The 19,001-nt window shown below is 36.9% G+C and overlaps 1 protein-coding gene across 1 annotated transcript in view; it reads right to left on the bottom strand.

Moving 5' to 3' along the window:
- LOC114663762 (pituitary tumor-transforming gene 1 protein-interacting protein) overlaps window positions 1–19,001 on the bottom strand; it is a 103,248-nt gene that overhangs the window by 37,280 nt on the left and 46,967 nt on the right. Inside the window, exons 4-5 of the mRNA XM_051935922.1 lie at window positions 18,634–18,739; window positions 1,127–1,192 (exon numbers count right to left, since the gene is read on the bottom strand). Of these exons, the coding sequence (XP_051791882.1) occupies window positions 1,127–1,192; window positions 18,634–18,739 (172 nt within the window). The remainder of the gene's footprint in view (window positions 1–1,126; window positions 1,193–18,633; window positions 18,740–19,001) is intronic.

The raw sequence follows: 19,001 nt of genomic DNA on the forward strand, positions 1-19,001 counted from the left end.
CCTTTACTCCAAAGGATAATCTAGTAAGAGTGGAAGACTATCCGTAAAAGAGTTGGATGTGGGTGCTATACTGAGTTCAACCTCACTAAAGGACAGCAAGGTGCACAAGCAGAAGTACATATGAGCATATTGTCAGCCCTCCTAAAGAAAACAGTTCAATGATCCACTGTTTGTGAAACTGAAAGAAAAAAAAAGTATAAATACAGTATAGCTACCACAAGGTTCAAAAAACAAAGACAGACAAAAAAATATCTGGTCAAAGGGAGACAAAGTACACTGTAATTCCTCCTTATAGTAAGGATGAAGCTGGCATATATTTAATCAATGTATTGCTGTAACTGAAAAGAATAATAATGTGCAGGATAAGTCTTTAGCAATTACCTTCCATTGATTCAGAGCAGCATCATTCATGCAGAGGTTTTAAACAGTGTGCGACATGCACAATTTTTGCAACTGCAGGAAAGTTGTGAAGAAAAGTCAATGCTTCCACCAAAGCAGTCAGTACAAGAAATTATAATGATGAAGACTGATTTGTGTAATCAGCTGAAAGGCAAGAATTCTGGCAAGAACATTTAAAAGCCAGTCTTGCATGTTTGTTTCTTGGTGCAGTTCCTTAGTTAAGGAAAAGGGAAACAGAATTCACATTCACACATTTGAAAAATATCAAACCAAGCCAACTTTGGTTTGTGTTGTTACTGTCCTTTATCTGTGTATGCTTGCAAATTTCATTCTTCCATCATCCTTAAGTCAAGAATAAAGTGTATTTTATTTACTGTTATCAAATGCATTTTTTTGATTGAAATATTCTACTCCTGTGATTGAAGCACAGACAACGTCAAAGTTGATTTTTGTAGCTCTTTGCCAACTTACGAACTTTGTTCATAAACTGAGACAACTCTCTTCGTTCTGGCGACTCTGCTGAAATGTCAAATGGAGATTTCCCACAATACTAACATGTAGGCTTGATTCCAATACAGTTTGTGGCAACCAACAATTACATTTTTATTATGGTTCTTGCTTTTTTTCAGCTCACTTTCAGCTATTCATTCAGTTTTCATAGTGAAAATATAAAATGCAATTTAAAATTATACAAATATAGGTGCTACAAGGTTTAAGGTGCAGTTACCTCTCCTCTGCACGCTGCTTTCTTTCTTCACGTCTTCTAGCCATTACTTCTTCATCTCGATCAAATCTATGAATACAAAATAATTTTATCACAAAAACTGCAGTATTATTGAATATTTCATTCATGAACAATTTTAATGATTATGTATGACTCAGAAACAACTTATTATGCACCATTTTCAAATGCTTTTCTTTAAACAACAAAGCAAAGTTGCCATTTCTTAGCTTCCAATGGGACTTCCAATATCCTTAGGAATATGAGGAAAAACTTAAATCAAATGCAACAAATGAACAAGTCAAAAGGTAAACTTGATTCAATATTCTTGATACCATCTAAAACAGACAGATAGCTAGAACTTTATTTGTTTCTGGGAGAAACTTGGCTTTAAAAAGAATGTCAAAGAATAAATAAATGGATAGATAAACAAACATACATGTGTAACAGTTCTAAATGTTCTTCATTTGTAAATAATTCTTTTAACTGCAAAATAATGGATACTCAATTTTTGGAAAAGGTCAAACTTTTTTCAGATGAATGACCAGAAACAATTGCTACTCTGAGATCTCTGCAAATAAAGAATCTCTGTTTCAATAATATTTTTCAATAGTGTGTACCATTTAAAGTTTCTTACTAGTATAAAAGGAACAGTATAAATGTTTACACCAACTTACTTTAACTGGAACAAATCATGGGACTTGCTTAGAGTCACAGAGAATTCAGAGGCAATGACTGCAGAAGAAATGTTTTGTCTCCAAGTTCATAGTATTAGAAATTATACCAAATGCAGATGTCTTTGTACTTGGCATGGTTTTACCATAAACTTGAATGCTCTGGACAACACAGCTAAAGAGAACATGTTTCTAAAGAAAGGCAGTAACACTACTCGATTTTCAACTATTTAAATGCTAACGATTAGTATTCATCTGGCTCTAAATGCTATTTTTAATTGATATGCAAATAGTAAATGTGCATTTTTTTAGCAATTATATTAATTGTTGAATATAGGTAATAGAATACATTTTAAAATGTCTGATATCTCTTGCCCTACATGTACCTTTAGCGCCTTTCCTCTCTATCCTCATGTATCTGAGCCTCTCTCTAAAAAGCATTCCTGCAATGCTTGTCTCCTGTATGCTTTTATATTTAACATCTAAGGCGTCATCTCACAGCGTTCCTCCTGTGCCTTTACTCCTCCTTGTGTGTCTCACACTAGCACAATCTCTTTCACCAACACCAAACTGACCAAACACAGCAAAACCAAACTGACCAGTTTGCCCATATGTACCAGACACACACATAGACCTTAGTATTTTAATTATTAATAGTTATTATTACAGTAGATATTGGTTCTGCATGTTGGTTGATTTTTGTTGCATAGATAATGAAGTACAGTGATCCCTCGCTATATCGCGCTTCGCCTTTCGCGGCTTCACTCCATCGCGGATTTTATATGTAAGCATATTTAAATATATATCGCGGATTTTTCGCTGCTTCGCGGGTTTCTGCGGACAATAGGTCTTTTAATTTCTGGTACATGCTTCCTCAGTTGGTTTGCCCAGTTGATTTCATACAAGGGACGCTATTGGCAGATGGCTGAGAAGCTATCCAGCTTACTTTCTCTCTCCCTCTCTCTCTCTCTCTCTCTCTCTCTTGCGCTGACGTAGGGGGGTGTGAGCAGGGGGGCTGTGTGCAGCTGCTTCCTGAAGGACATGCTGAACGGAGCTTCGCATACTTAAAAGCTCAAAGGGCACGTATTGATTTTTTTTTTGATTGCTTGCTTTGCACTCCTTTGAAAAGGAAGATATGTTTGCATTCTTTTAATTGTGAGACAGAACTGTCATCTCTGTCTTGTCATGGAGCACAGTTTAAACTTTTGAAAAAGAGACAAATGTTTGTTTGCAGTGTTTGAATAACGTTCCTGTCTCTCTACAACCTCCTGTGTTTCTGCGCAAATCTGTGACCCAAGCATGACATTCTAAAAATAACCATATAAACATATGGTTTCTACTTCGCGGATTTTCCTATTTCGCGGGTGGCTCTGGAACGCAACCCCCGCGATGGAGGAGGGATTACTGTAAAACGTTTTGGGTGTTGTCCGTCACCAAAGGTTTTAGTACTTGGGTTGGACTAGACAAATTACATGTCTTCATATGTAAAATGACAGAACTGAAAATGGGGAGTACTTACTTATCATTATATACATTTAGCAGAATAACATAGAAGTATTTTTTACTAAATTGTTGATAAATTAAAACCCTAAAATGTCCCTGCTGACTTGTAGATTAGGCAAGTTCCTAAAAATTCAAAATACACCTTGAAATAATGCTGGCTTCATCCTCATCTTAGCACTAACCACTTCAGGGTTATTTGTAGACAATATACTTATTTCAATGTGTATGAATGTAAAGTTGCTGCCAGTTCACAGCTTCTGTATTTTTGATCTATGCACTCTATGCATAGTGTTATATAATGAGTAAGCAGCATTCTAAAATCTGCTGATTTTATTGATCTTTTATACAATTAAATCAGAGAATCATGGCTTGGTTTATTAGAGACAGTAAAAAATCCTTGGGGTAAACACAGCAAGCAAAATGCTAGCAGAGCTTACCTGGTTTATCTCACCAAGGTCTTAAGGTCTTTTTACATAAAAGTAAATGGGAATTGATGAATTTTTCCAGTACCTAAACTAAATTGTTAGCAACACAGGCTTTATATTCATTCTCAGATTTCATTAACCACATCCATACAGTTCAGGGTCAAGGGGGGAAACCTTGCATGAATCAACGGTTATGTAAATAGGACTATGAGATGTGAGATAAAATAGCAAAGATATTTCTGGAGAACAGGACATTCAGTTACAGACCTACATAGCCATAAGATGTAGTGCATCCCACCTAAATTAATACTTCACTAGAAGAATTGAACACATAGATTATTCATATACGGAGCTGCTACATGAGCACCTTGAACAGTAAAAAAAGAAAAAAAAAATCAAATGTGAATGTGGAAAATATGCAAATTCTTCATCGGATGGTAGTCATATCCAGGTCAACCATTGTACAAACTATCCATCCATTTTTGTAAGACTGGCTTTATCTATGGTAACATCTCTCTATTATAAAATAAAATCCTGAGAGAGAAAGACGGGAGACGTGACATGATCTTCACGTTAAGATCACGGAAGACACTTAAAAGACCCGTGAGACGAAAGAGAATGGCCACAGAGAGTCTCGCGGGGACTTTAAACATAAGACTTTGTGCCAAGAGATTGACCTAGGACCGTCTTGCGATAACTTAGAACATGAGATTCTTGCAAGACACGCCCTACTTACAACCAATATCAAATAAGACAACAGGCAGCAAAACATTCAGTCGTCTAAAGGATTTAAGCACACACAGATCCGGGGTCTCAGCGCATATAAAGTGTATAAGGACAATATGTTATAAACGAAACATCGACGACTAAGCGAAGAAGAAAGCAGTGTGGAGAAAACAGACTCAAAAGCATTGGAGAGAAAAAAGAACAAAAAAGAAAAAGAATAATCTAGGTGCAAATTCAGAAAATAAGGAAGGTAATTATCAGCCCGGAACAAGTGGAACTGAAAAAAAGCACATCCAAATCGGGCTCAGAATTAAAAGACAGAGTAAAAGACAAAGTAGAACTTCATAAAGATGTTCACAAATGTTGGCACTATACACATGCAGAGCAAGTTAGAGATTATGAAAGCAGTGGAATTCGAAAGGCTCAAAAAAAAAAAAAAAAAAAAAACATTCTTTTTAATTGGCGTGATACACATGTGGAGAAAATTAAAGAATATGAAAGTAGGAAAATTAGAAAGTATAAAAAAAAAAAAAAGAAAGTAAAGATCGCAGTAGTGCAAACAAACGGAAATTATTACTCGAAAAAGGGAAAATAATCACCACAGACAAGGTGTCATTGAAGAAAAAAAAAAAAAGCAGGACAAAGCAAGGTCATAAAATAAAAAAAAGAGTAGAAAACAAAGTAAAACATCATAAAGAGGTTAAAAAACAAGGGGGCCAAACACCTGCAGAGCAGGTTAGAGATAATGAAAACTAGAATTCAAAAGACTCAAAAAAACAAAAAAAAAAAAAAAAAAAAATGTAGGAGTGAAGCACATGCAGAGCAAGATACAGAATACGAAAGCAGAAAAAAAAAAACAACAGTGTCAAAGCAAAGAATGTAAACATCGCATTAGCGCAATAAAAGAGAAATTAATTACTCGGAGAAATAACGAAAAGGCGAATAGAAATCGAATATATGGAAATAGGTGATATGTCAGATGTACAGTTAGGTTCATAAATATTTGGACAGAGAAAACTGTTTCTAATTTTGGTTCTGTACATTAGCACAATGAATTTTAAATGAAACAACTCAGATGCAGTTGAAGTGCAGACTTTCAGCTTTAATTCAGTGGGGTGAACAAAAATGATTGCATAAAAATGTGAGGCAACTAAAGCATTTTTTTAAGACAATGTATGTATGTATGTATGTGTGCATATATATATGTATGTGTATGTATGTATGTGTATATGTATCTATACTAATAAAAGGCAAAGCCCTCACTGACTCACTGACTGACTGACTGACTCATCACTAATTCTCCAACTTCCTGTGTAGGTAGAAGGCTGAAATTTGGCAGGCTCATTCCTTACAGCTTACTTACAAAAGTTGGGCAGGTTTCATTTCGAAATTCTACGCGTAATGGTCATAACTGGAACCTATTTTTTGTCCATATACTCTAATGGAGGAGGCGGAGTCACGTATTGCGTTATCACATATTACGCCTCCTACGTAATCACGTGAACTGAAAACAAGGAAGAGATTTACAGCACAAGTCAAACGCGGGAACGAAGGTAAATGACGTTAATTGTTGAGTGTCTTAACTCTTTTAGGGCGGATGTCGACTTTTGTCTACAGGAGGGGTTGAAGGCGAATGTCGACAAAAGTCGACATCCAGGGGTAAAGGGCGACAATCAGCTGTTAATGGCGACAAATCTCACTGTCACGTCACAGGCATTCCCTCTGTGCTTGGAGGAATGCTAGACTCGTTGACTCGGCAAATAAACATTGCGTGTGCGTGAGTTGCGAAATGTAAACAAAGGCAAGAATGGCACCGACATGTGAAAAGGCAGCGAAGCAAGTGCAGAAAAGAAAACACTTGGCAGACGTTGTTTTGCGCATTACCGCGGAGTCGGACTCTTGATTTTTCAGAATCGGACTTTATTGGCAGTGATCAGGAGATCGAGCAAGAGAGTTAGAAACAGGCATCAGCTGATCAGACACCAGCCAATGCCGCGCGAGCGGATCAGCTGCCAGTTGAGTGCCTTCGTAAAGTTCATAAAGTTTCAGAAGATGAAAAGAGGTGACAATACGGTTTTCATGCAGGCAGAAAACTTGGTGGCAGTGGCATGGCACGATGGCAAATGGGTGACTTGTCTCTCTACAGTACACACTAACAATATATGTTAGAAAATGCAGCAACAGACAATTGAAAAATAGGCATCAAAACAACACATACTGTAAGGAGTGCAATGTGGCAATGACTGAAATTGGCTGCTTTGAGCGAGATCAGACTTTGCTGTGTAAAATGTATGTGATATGTATGTGAAATCATAAAGAATTCAGGCTCATACAACATGCAAGACAGTAACATTTGTCAAAAGTAAATATTTTTTGTTGATTTGATATGTTAAACAATTGCTTTGTGTTCTTTTTTAAAAAATGTTAGTTTTTGGAAAAATATTCAGCCCTGGGAGAAAAGAAACAAAAAAAAAATTAGCCCTAAAAGAGTTAATACTGTGTAATTGTTGAGTGTCTTTTAATACTGTGTAAGCATACATATTAACACATGTGCAATTAAACATGTGCATTTACGGGGTGATTTCTCAGGCTTAAAAGCTCGCCTTTTATTAAAAAGGTAAATGCAAACTCTTTTCATTCTGAAGGGCACAAACCACGTTAGATTTCAGCCGTTAAACGCGCAAAAATGTCAGTACACCAGATAAATAAGCGCAACATATTATCAGTTGTATTGTATGCTTACAATACATATAGAAATGTGTTAATCGTTAACTAATATTATGGGATGGTGTTTTTTCGACTCGCGCCTTGATTTAAACGATTGCATGTCTTGGTGGGTTTGCGTAGCTTATTGTCAATATCTTTACACCTCTTTTTAAGACTTAATTTAAAAAGGTTTTCTTTTCTTCTTAATTAAAATTTAAAAGCAATACTTCACCGCTGCGAAGCCCCTCTAGCGCTGACGTCCAAGTTTCGATTACCGTAAGCGAGTGCAGTGAGTGTGTACGCCTGATGAGCCAAGAATAAGGGGGAAAGATGTGTCGCGTACTCTTTGCATTATTTGACAGTAAACTATTTTCATCCATTCTATGATCTGCTTCTCACAACTGAAGGCACCGTGGCTGATGTTACCTGACTTGCTGGCCAACCATAAGCGTTACCTGGTAGGTAACCACCCACTCACTTCACTCCCTTACGGGAATCGAACCTCGGACGTCAGCGCTAGAGGCGAAGCCCCTAAAATTGCGCCACATCGTGTGGTTCGTTTATTTGACAGCATGTAGATCGGGGTAATTACATTCACGGCATTCATAGTCTGATTCACAATCTGATTGTATGGGTGGTTACCTACCAGGTAACGCTTATGGTTAGCCAGCAAGTCAGCTCGAAATGATCACTTTGCAAAAAAACAGATCCTTAACAAACTGTTATTGGTATATTTTCCCTCAATTTTAAAAGGTTTTCTTTTCTTCTTAATAAAAATTTAAAAGCAGTACTTCGCCGGTGCGAAGCGCGGGGATTTGAGCGACTGACGCATACAGACATATTCATGAGTGCAGGTACTTCAGAAAGAAAGCACCGTGTAAACCTAAACTTTAAATTAAGTTCATAGACCTACAAAAGGTTGCCATTGATTTGAGGCAAGATTGCTTTTCTCATGTACAACTATACGTTGCATTCTTAACAGTAAGCTTGCACAGCTTGGTCATATTACAACCTGAGTGCTGAACTGACAACGTCGTATACAAACAGAACTATAACAATTGTAATAAACAAACAAAAAAAAAAAGCGAAGAACCCTTGGATTTAATAAAAAGGCTCCTTCCTTGGCGAAGCAAAGAAAAAGGAAGACATTATATGGCGTTCGTTTATAAAACAGCGGAAAAGCTGTGTTAAGGCTGCTTCACAAAAAAACAGATCCTTAACAAATTGCTATTGGGATATTTTCCCTCAATTTAAAAAGCTTTTCTTCTTCATAAAAATTTAAAAGCAGTACTTCGCGGGGATTTAGATATAGATATATATATATATATATATATATATATATATATATATATATATATAGATATATATATATATATATATATATATGTAAGCTTATAAGTACTGCCTTACTTCTCTTTAAGAAAGGAAGATGTAATGATACTTCATTTAAACGATTCCATGTCTTGGTGGGTTTGCGTAGCTTATTGTCAATATCTTTACACCTGTTTTTAAGACTTATTGACTGAAACGGGCTTTCACAAAAAAAGTTAGGGCTTTGCTACAGGATACACCCTCCACAAGTTAAGCAAGTAAAAATAAAAGTGTATATTTCTGTTTTATTTAAACCTTTTAAGTTTGTATGCATAGCCCCATTTGGCTGTTTTAGTTTTTTTTTTCTTTCTTCAGTAATATTAAATCTCCTTAAAGAAAAAGAACATATGCATTTTACTTTTTTTGTATCTCTTTAGTAATATTTTAGTGATCTAAAAGGATAACCAGTATTTAAACCTTTTATGTTACTTTATAAAGTTATTTTACACAATGTTGAAAAATTAATAAGAAAGCTACATATTTTGGCAGCTGCTGCTTTCATTTTCAATGAAATGAAAAAAGCTCTCCAAGAGAAAACCTCAATGAAGAAGAAACAGTTTGCACTATCTAAAAAGGAGAAACCCTCATTTATAAAGGTTTGCTGCAGATGACTTGACTGAAAATAAATTAATACTTCTTATGTGTATAATACATATTTATCTATTTTACTTATGCCTTTATTCCAGCAACTTGCAACATCTGAGGTACAATTTGTTACATTACTTTTGTTTTTTGCAGCACAGGCAGGTGAAGTGACTTCCTCAGGGTCACACAGTGGTGTCAGTACCAGGATTTGAACTGACAAGCTCCGGGTTTGCTGAAATATTACTGAAGACAGAAAAAAAACGAAAACGGGCAAATAGGGCTATGCATACAAAATGTCCATCCATCCATTATCCAACCCGCTATATCCTAAATACAGGAGCCAATAAGTAGAGATATATATATATATATATATATACACATACATATGTGAATGTATGTATGTATGTCTATATTTATATGTATATATATATATATGTAGATATGTAAATTTGTATATGTATATATATATATATATATATATATGTATATGTGGATGTGTATATGTATATACAGTAATCCCTCCTCCATCGCGGGGGTTGCGTTCCAGAGCCACCCGCGAAATAAGAAAATCCGCGAAGTAGAAACCATATGTTTATATGGTTATTTTTATATTGTCATGCTTGGGTCACAGATTTGCGCAGAAACGCAGGAGGTTGTAGAGAGACAGGAACGTTATTCAAACACTGCAAACAAACATTTGTCTCTTTTTCAAAAGTTTAAACTGTGCTCCATGACAAGACAGAGATGACAGTTCTGTCTCACAATTAAAATAATGCAAACATATCTTCCTCTTCAAAAGGAGTGCGCGTCAGGAGCAAAGCCTGTCAGAAAGAGATAGGAAAGCAAACAAATCAATAGGGCTGTTTGGCTTTTAAGTATGCGAAGCACCGCGGCACAAAGCTGTTGAAGGCGGCAGCTCACACCCCCTCCGTCAGGAGCAAAGAGAGAGAGAGAGAGACAGAGTTTGTTTTTCAATCAAAAATCAATACGTGCCCTTCGAGCTTTTAAGTATGCGAAGCACCATGCAGCATGTCACTTCAAGAAGCAGCTGCACAGAAGGTAGCAACGTGAAGATAATCTTTCAGCATTTTTAGACGAGCGTCCATATAGTCTAGGTGTGCGAACAGCCCCCCTGCTCACACCCCCTACGTAAGGATCAGAGAAAGTCAGCGCAAGAGAGGGAGAGAGAAAAGTAAGTTGGGTAGCTTCTCAGCCATCTGCCAATAGCGTCCCTTGTATGAAATCAACTGGGCAAACCAACTGAGGAAGCATGTACCAGAAATGAAAAGACCCATTGTCCGCAGAAATCCGCGAACCGGCAAAAAATCTGCGATATACATTTAAATATGCTTACATATAAAATCCGCGATGGAGTGAAGCCGCGAAAGGCGAAGCGCGATATAGCGAGGGATTACTGTATATGTATATGTAGATATGTGTATATGTAGATATGTATATATATGTTTATGTATATATATATGTTTACATAACCTCTTTAACACACTACTTCTCCGCTGCGAAGCGCGGGTATTTTGCTATATATATATATATATATGTGTATGTGTATATATTATGTATATATATATATATATATATATATATATATAATATATATATATATATATAAAAGGAGAGTTGGGATCCGAGAGACTGTGTTTGTGGAGGGATGGAGAGGTAAGGCGGGTGTTGGAGTCACGTGATCATCTCCCCTCCCATTCACCTCATTTCATTCACTTCATTTCGCTCCGAGCTGAGCTCCGCAGCTGGCGCGGTCTTGCTGTTCTTGATTTGCTTTTCACATGGCCAACTATACGTTGCATGCTCAAGAGTAAGCTCAGCGCACAACTTGGTCATATTACAACCGGAGGAGCGAACTGACAACATGGTATACAAAGAGATCCTTAACAAATAATTATTGGTATAATTTCCCTCAGTTTATTATTTAAAATTTTAAAGCAGTACTTCGCCGCTGCGAAGCGCAGGTATTTTGCTAGTATATGTATATGTGTGTGTATATGTATGTGTATATATGTTGATATGTATATATATATATATATATATATGTGGATGTAGATATAAGGATATGTGTATATGTAGATATGTGTATATATGTATATGTTTATGTGTGTGTGAGTGTACACACATATATATATATATATATATATATATATATATATATATATATATATATATATATATATATATATATATATGACAGCAACACTCATAACAATGACAACACAATTACATATATTTTATATATATATATATATATATGTGTGTGTGTGTGTGTCAATGTATATATATCTATATATGTAGATGTGTATATATGTAGATGTGTCTGTGTGTGTGTGTATATATATATATATATACACACATACACACACAGTGGTGTGAAAAACTATTTGCCCCCTTCCTGATTTCTTATTCTTTTGCATGTTTGTCACACAAAATGTTTCTGATTATCAAACACATTTAACCATTAGTCAAATATAACACAAGTAAACACAAAATGCAGTTTGTAAATGGTGGTTTTTATTGTTTAGGGAGAAAAAAAAATCCAAACCTACATGGCCCTGTGTGAAAAAGTAATTGCCCCCCCTGGTTGGGCCACCCTTAGCAGCAATAACTGCAATCAAGCGTTTGCGATAACTTGCAATGAGTCTTTTACAGCACTCTGGAGGAATTTTGGCCCACTCATCTTTGCAAAATTGTTGTAATTCAGCTTTATTTGAGGGTTTTCTAGCATGAACCGCCTTTTTAAGGTCATGCCATAGCATCTCAATTGGATTCAGGTCAGGACTTTGACTAGGCCACTCCAAAGTCTTCATTTTGTTTTTCTTCAGCCATTCAGAGGTGGATTTGCTGGTGTGTTTTGGGTCATTGTCCTGTTGCAGCACCCAAGATCGCTTCAGCTTGAGTTGACGAACAGATGGCCGGACATTCTCCTTCAGGATTTTTTTGGTAGACAGTAGAATTCATGGTTCCATCTATCACAGCAAGCCTTCTAGGTCCTGAAGCAGCAAAACAACCCAGACCATCACACTACCACCACCATATTTTACTGTTGGTATGATGTTCTTTTTCTGAAATGCTGTGTTCCTTTTACGCCAGATGTAATGGGACATTTGCCTTCAAAAAGTTCAACTTTTGTCTCATCAGTCCACAAGGTATTTTCCCAAAAGTCTTGGCAATCATTGAGATGTTTCTTAGCAAAATTGAGACGAGCCCTAATGTTCTTTTTGCTTAACAGTGGGTTGCGTCTTGGAAATCTGCCATGCAGGCCGTTTTTGCCCAGTCTCTTTCTTATGGTGGAGTTGTGAACACTGACCTTAATTGAGGCAAGTGAGGCCTGCAGTTCTTTAGACGTTGTCCTGGGGTCTTTTGTGACCTCTCGGATGAGTCGTCTCTGCGCTCTTGGGGTAATTTTGGTCGGCCGGCCACTCCTGGGAAGGTTCACCACTGTTCCATGTTTTTGCCATTTGTGGATAATGGCTCTCACTGTGGTTCGCTGGAGTCCCAAAGCTTTAGAAATGGCTTTATAACCTTTACCAGACTGATAGATCTCAATTACTTCTGTTCTCATTTGTTCCTGAATTTCTTTGGATCTTGGCATGATGTCTAGCTTTTGAGGTGCTTTTGGTCTACTTCTCTGTGTCAGGCAGCTCCTATTTAAGTGATTTCTTGATTGAAACAGGTGTGGCAGTAATCAGGCCTGGGGGTGGCTACGGAAATTGAACTCAGGTGTGATACACCACAGTTAGGTTATTTTTTAACAAGGGGGCAATTACTTTTTCACACAGGGCCATGTAGGTTTGGATTTTTTTTCTCCCTAAATAATAAAAACCACCATTTAAAAACTGCATTTTGTGTTTACTTGTGTTATATTTGACTAATGGTTAAATGTGTTTGATGATCAGAAACATTTTGTGTGACAAACATGCAAAAGAATAAGAAATCAGGAAGGGGGCAAATATTTTTTCACATGTTCTTACAGTTGGTGGGCGGGTCTCTGTTAGTTGCTCTTGCGACTGGGCACATGACCAGGCAGTGTGTATGCTTCGAGAGCGAGGATGGACGCGCCAGCACCATCCAAGAAGAATCATATTTGTCGCGGATGTGAATCGCTGTATGCAGCATGTAAAACGCTGTATTGTGTGTTGCCCTCTCCAGAGTTACATCTGTTCATTCACCTACAGTCGTATCCTCAAAACCAACCCCATTTGGACAACTGTGTCTTTCAGGAAGTGTTCACCCATCAATACATAATTATGCGCCGTATGCTACGCCGCGGGTTGGCTAGTAATACTTATTTAACCTGTCATGGTAAAATAATGTTCAATGAGTAGTCAAGTGTGCTCTGAAACAGCACCATGTGCTCTACCAACGTGTCTTACAAGAACAGAACCTGGGGATCCCCACTAGTATCAGTTACCTCTGTCAAAATATGCAAAAATGGCAAAGTAAGATGGAAAGTGGCTTTCTGAACTTGCTTGAAATTATGTTCAGGTGCTTCTTTCTTACTGCAGATATGTCCACATTCTGTTAATGGAATGAAAATACAGTATATGATGACTAGAGGGGATGCCCAGCTGTTGCTTGAATTGGAAAAAAGTGAAGTGAAAAAAATTGGAAAAAAGTTTTATTATTTGGCAATTAATTTATTATTCAAATACTGTTCAAAAGTTAAACTGCCATTATCCTCTTTAATAAAACCCGTGTGCGTCCAGTGTCCATGTGTGTCTTCTGGTGAAGTGCGCATGCGCGGAGTACGGTCAAAGCAAATGCTTCAAAGGCCGCCTGATGCGTCACACAAGACAGAGAGGGCGGGACCTATAAAATACCGCACGGCCGATCCAATTGGATTTCGGTAAATGAGGTAAGACCTAAAACATAAGGGACGAAAAATCCAATCGGGTACTGAGACAAGGAGACCAGCTTCCCCAAAGAGGTGGGATTACTGTTTGTTGTTGTGCAAGTGTTCACTCTGAGGATGTCAGCTTGGCCTGGTAAAGTGTCAGTCATTGAAGGGGTTTTCCTAAATACAGGTGCTGGTCATAAAATTAGAATATCATGACAAAGTTGATTTATTTCAGTAATTCCATTCAAAAAGTGAAACTTGTATATTTGATTCATTCATTACATACAGACTGATGTATTTCAAATGTTTATTTCTTTTAATGTTGATGATTATAACTGACAACTAATTAAAGTCCCAAATTCAGTATCTCGGAAAATTAGAATATCAATTAAGACCAATGCAAAAAAAGGATTTTTAGAAATGTTGGCCAACTGAAAAGGTATGAACATGAAAAGTATGAGCATGTATAGCACTCAATATTTAGTTGGGGCTCCTTTGGCCTGGATTACTGCAGCAATGTGGCGTGGCATGGAGTCGATCAGTCTGTGGCACTGCTCAGGTGTTATGAGAGCCCATGTTGCTCTGATAGTGACCTTTAGCTCTTCTGAATTGTTGGGACTGGCGTATTGCACCTTCCTCTTCACAATATCCCATAGATTTTCTATGGGGTTAAGGTCAGGCGAGTTTGCTGGCCAATCAAGAACAGGGATACCATGGTCCTTAAACCAGATACTGGTAGCTTTGGCACTGTGTGCAGGTGCCAGGTCCTGTTGGAAAATGAAATCTGCATCTCCATAAAGTTCGTCAGCAGCAGGAAGCATGAAGTGCTCTAAAACTTCCTTGTAGACGGCTGCGTTGACCTTGGACCTCAGAAAACACAATGGACCAACACCAGCAGATGACATGGCACCCCAAACCATCACTGACTGTGGAAACTTTACACTGGACCTCACACAACGTGGATTCTGTGCCTCTCCTCTCTTCCTCCAGACTCTGGGACCTTGATTTCCAAAGAAAATGCAAAATTTACTTCCATCAGAGAACATAACTTTGGACCACTCAGCAGCAGTCCAAAGGCGAGACGCTTCTGACGCTGTCTCTTGTTCAAGAGTGGCTCGACACAAGGAATGCGACAGCTGAAACCCATGTCTTGCATACGTCTGTGCGTGGTGGCTCTTGAAGCACTGACTCCAACTACAGTCTACTCTTTGTGAATCCCCCACATTTTTGAATGGGTTTTGTTTCACAATCCTCTCCAGGGTGTGGTTATCCCTATTGCTTGTACCCTTTTTTCTACCACATCTTGTCCTTCCCTTCGCCTCTCTATTAATGTGCTTGGACACAGAGCTCTGTGAACAGCCAGCCTCTTTAGCAATGACCTTTTGTGTCTTGCCCTCCTTGTGCAAGGTGTCAATGGTCGCCTTTTGGACAACTGTCAAGTCAGCAGTCTTCCCCATGATTGTATAGCCTACAGAACTAGACTGAGAGACCATTTAAAGGCTTTTGCAGGTGTTTTGAGTTAATTAGCTGATTAGAGTGTGGCACCAGGTGTCTTCAATATTGAACCTTTTCACAATATTCTAATTTTCTGAGATACTGAATTTGGGACTTTCATTAGTAGTCAGTTATGATCATCAACATTAAAAGAAATAAACATTTGAAATACATCAGTCTGTGTGTAATGAATGAAACTAATATACAAGTTTCACTTTTTGAATGGAATTACTGAAATAAATCAACTCAGCACCTGTATATGAATTTTCATGATATTACAATAGGATGACTTTTAAAAGTAGATTTTCGCACACATGAAATCCATTGCTGGGGAGACGCACACATACAATAATCAGCTGCACGCCAGCACAGATTAAAATACTTGCTAGGGAACTGCACAGTACTTGCTGGAGAGACGCAAAAGGCACGATTATCAGTTGCACGCCAGACATTACAACAGTTGCTGGGGAGAATCTGCTGATTACCCACTGTTGTGACAGAAAATTAAATGTATATTACGGACATCAAAGCCAGTATTACTATCAGAGAAAATTAGGGGCATTTTACGGAAATACAAACCAGTATTACTGCGAGAGAAAATTAAAGGCACACAATACAATGACGCATATTACAGCCACATAGAAGCCAGTAAATATACAGCCATTTAATATAGACTGTTCCTACTAATGTTTATGCACTACCGTTCTAGTGCCCGTTATTGTAACGGGTTTAATGTCTAGTTAACGAATAACTGATTAAGAGTGCCTTATGATAGACGTTTTTCGTTTTGCCATCAGGAGCAAGAATGTATAAGTACTTCCTGAACCTACCATGGAACACGCGACACATAACTGGCCGTGTGAACAGTATGGTTCTTTGAGGCAAACTCCAGTAACTAAGTGATTGTCCTTGCGCTTTTTTTTATGGACATTGCAAATGCAAGAATAACTGGAAATTGAAGTCTTTTGAATTCGAAAGGAAGTTCACTGGAAATCGCAGGCATACGTAGAATCATCACCCCCCTTTCCGTTTCCAGTTAGAATAGTAACCTCAATCACGTGTTTTCTCACAACCTTGATATATAATTTTTTACTTTGATATAAATTAGAATTTACTGTTTAAGGGTTTTCCTTAATTTTCTAATCATGTTTATGCATTTACATTTTTTTTTTAAATTAATTACCAAAACTGTATTTGGTTATTTACTCTTCTTCTCTCTTGATGATTGCGTTGTAACAAAGACAAACTTTCTTGCTTATTTATTAGATAGATTCAGAAAGTGTGTAGATACAGTAGTGAGCGTATAGGAATCCAAGTATACTAAGAAGCATCTATAAAATAATGCAGTTATACTAATACATATATGTTACTTAAAATCCATAAAAATATATAATATATATCATTTGAATAACGAAAACGAAAAATGGCCCTTGATGTTTCCTATAGCCATTTTCATGATTCGACAATTCAGCCATTTGCATTATATACTCATTGAAAATAAATGCACAGATGTAGGGGGAAAAGACCATAAACAAAGAGAGTTAAAACTTTGAAGTAAATGGGTTATTTGACAAATTCCACCAAACTAAAAGTATCAAAAACTACCACAGAAATGAATCTGCATATGCGTAGCCTAAACTATACAGTATAGGGTGAGCTTCCCAAAGCTTTAAATTATTACGCTGCCATTTGCAAACTACTTGTATACAAGGCCAAAGCACAAGCACACATAATATGATGTAAGAACTTTAAACTTGCACCACTGAGCAATGGAAAAAAGTAACATGGTCTGATGTGTAATCTTTTACTGTGTTTCTCACAGGGTATCTAGGAAACAAGTCAAAGGATGCCTTCAACTCACAATGTCAATTTGCCAACTGCGAAACATGGTGGGGAATTACTAGTAGTGTGGTCAACAAAGATGTGGTAGTCATGGGGTGCAATGTTGGTTCTGTATCACTGTATAATGGCCAAGGACTAAAAAAACTGAACCACCAAAAAAAAAAAAAAAAAATGGTAATTTTACACATCCTCTTTGCCCTTATGAGATTTTCCTGATCCAGGATGAGAAGGTCCCTATACACAATCCTAAACTATTTCAATGGTGCTTTCATGTACACCAGCATGAAATTAAACGTCTTCCACACTGTTCTAAATCACCCGATCTAAAAATTATTGAAATGTTTTCAAAAATTTGAACCAGAGAATGAGAAGTACATTCCTAACTCCTTCATTCCTGGCAGAAGTAGAGGCTTTTCTTCTTGAAGCACAGCATAATAACCCAATACAAACAATATGACACTTCTATGAAAACATTCCATGATGGATGAAAGCTGTTCAAAAAGCAAAAGGTTCTTATTAGTTCCTTCATATTAATTTAAATATTTGGCTTTTTCAGTTATTTTATTCACCCATGCAGCAGTTTTTATTTTTTATTTTTTTTAAAAAGACAGAATATCACTTTTTTAAACTTAACATTCATATAATTTAAGGTTCAAATTAGTTTCTAAAATGACAACATCAAATCTACTTGCTCCTCTAGCCATTACTAGCACAGTCATAGCAAAATCACCAGTGTTAAATGAACACCTACAGGGTGAATATGGAAACACTATTTCCATATTCAAATAATAATAATAATAATAATTTCATTACATTTATATAGCGCTTTTCTCAGTACTCAAAGCACTATCCACACAGGGAGGAACAGGGAAGTGAACCCACAATCTTCCACAGTCTCCTTACTGCAAAGCAGCAGCGCTACCACTGCGCCACCTGTGAGGACAAATATGTAACTGTTACATTAACATTATAATTGTTAATTTAGCACTGACAATTTTGTTGCGTATAATTAATGTTTCATTGAAGGCTACAGGTAGAGAAATTAGTATGTTGGTCTATCATAAAAGAAAACCCCATAAAAGATGTAGTTAAGATAGAAGGACCTCTCTGTTCAAATATGTTTTTTCTATTTACTTCAGCACCTTGCCATTTTGATATACTGTCCAATAAAAAGACCAGTTTTAAACTTAGACTGCCGCTAACATTATCTGCCAATCCTTTTCAATTTTAGTGTTTGTGCTTCGAGTTAAAAACATGTGAACATGCAGGAAAATTAGAAATATTAAAACAAAATGGAATGCAAAATAATACTAGAACAAAAAATACCTTGAAGAGCTACTTCGACAACAGCAACAGTAACAGCACACTATGACACTCAACAAGATGATCCCACCTACCACTGCCATTGCAATAATGAGGGCCTCAAAGTTCACTGAAAAAAATAAAAAAAATAAAAGTAAAAAAAAAAGTTAAATGAAATGATAACACATTTCAAGGTATAGATGCTTTAACCAACATAAATATAAAAACTTGGTATTTTGTTTTCAAATTCCAATATTACATAAACAAACATTAAATAATAAATAATAAAATATTGTCATAAATGGTGCATCATATAAACAGAACAAGGTTTACTAAAAAAACATGAAAACTAAATGGCTTCACATACAGTATACCGACTTTTAAGGGCCCAA

The sequence above is a fragment of the Erpetoichthys calabaricus genome, chromosome 13 (genome assembly GCF_900747795.2).
Source record: "Erpetoichthys calabaricus chromosome 13, fErpCal1.3, whole genome shotgun sequence".
Classification (NCBI taxonomy): domain Eukaryota; kingdom Metazoa; phylum Chordata; class Cladistia; order Polypteriformes; family Polypteridae; genus Erpetoichthys; species Erpetoichthys calabaricus.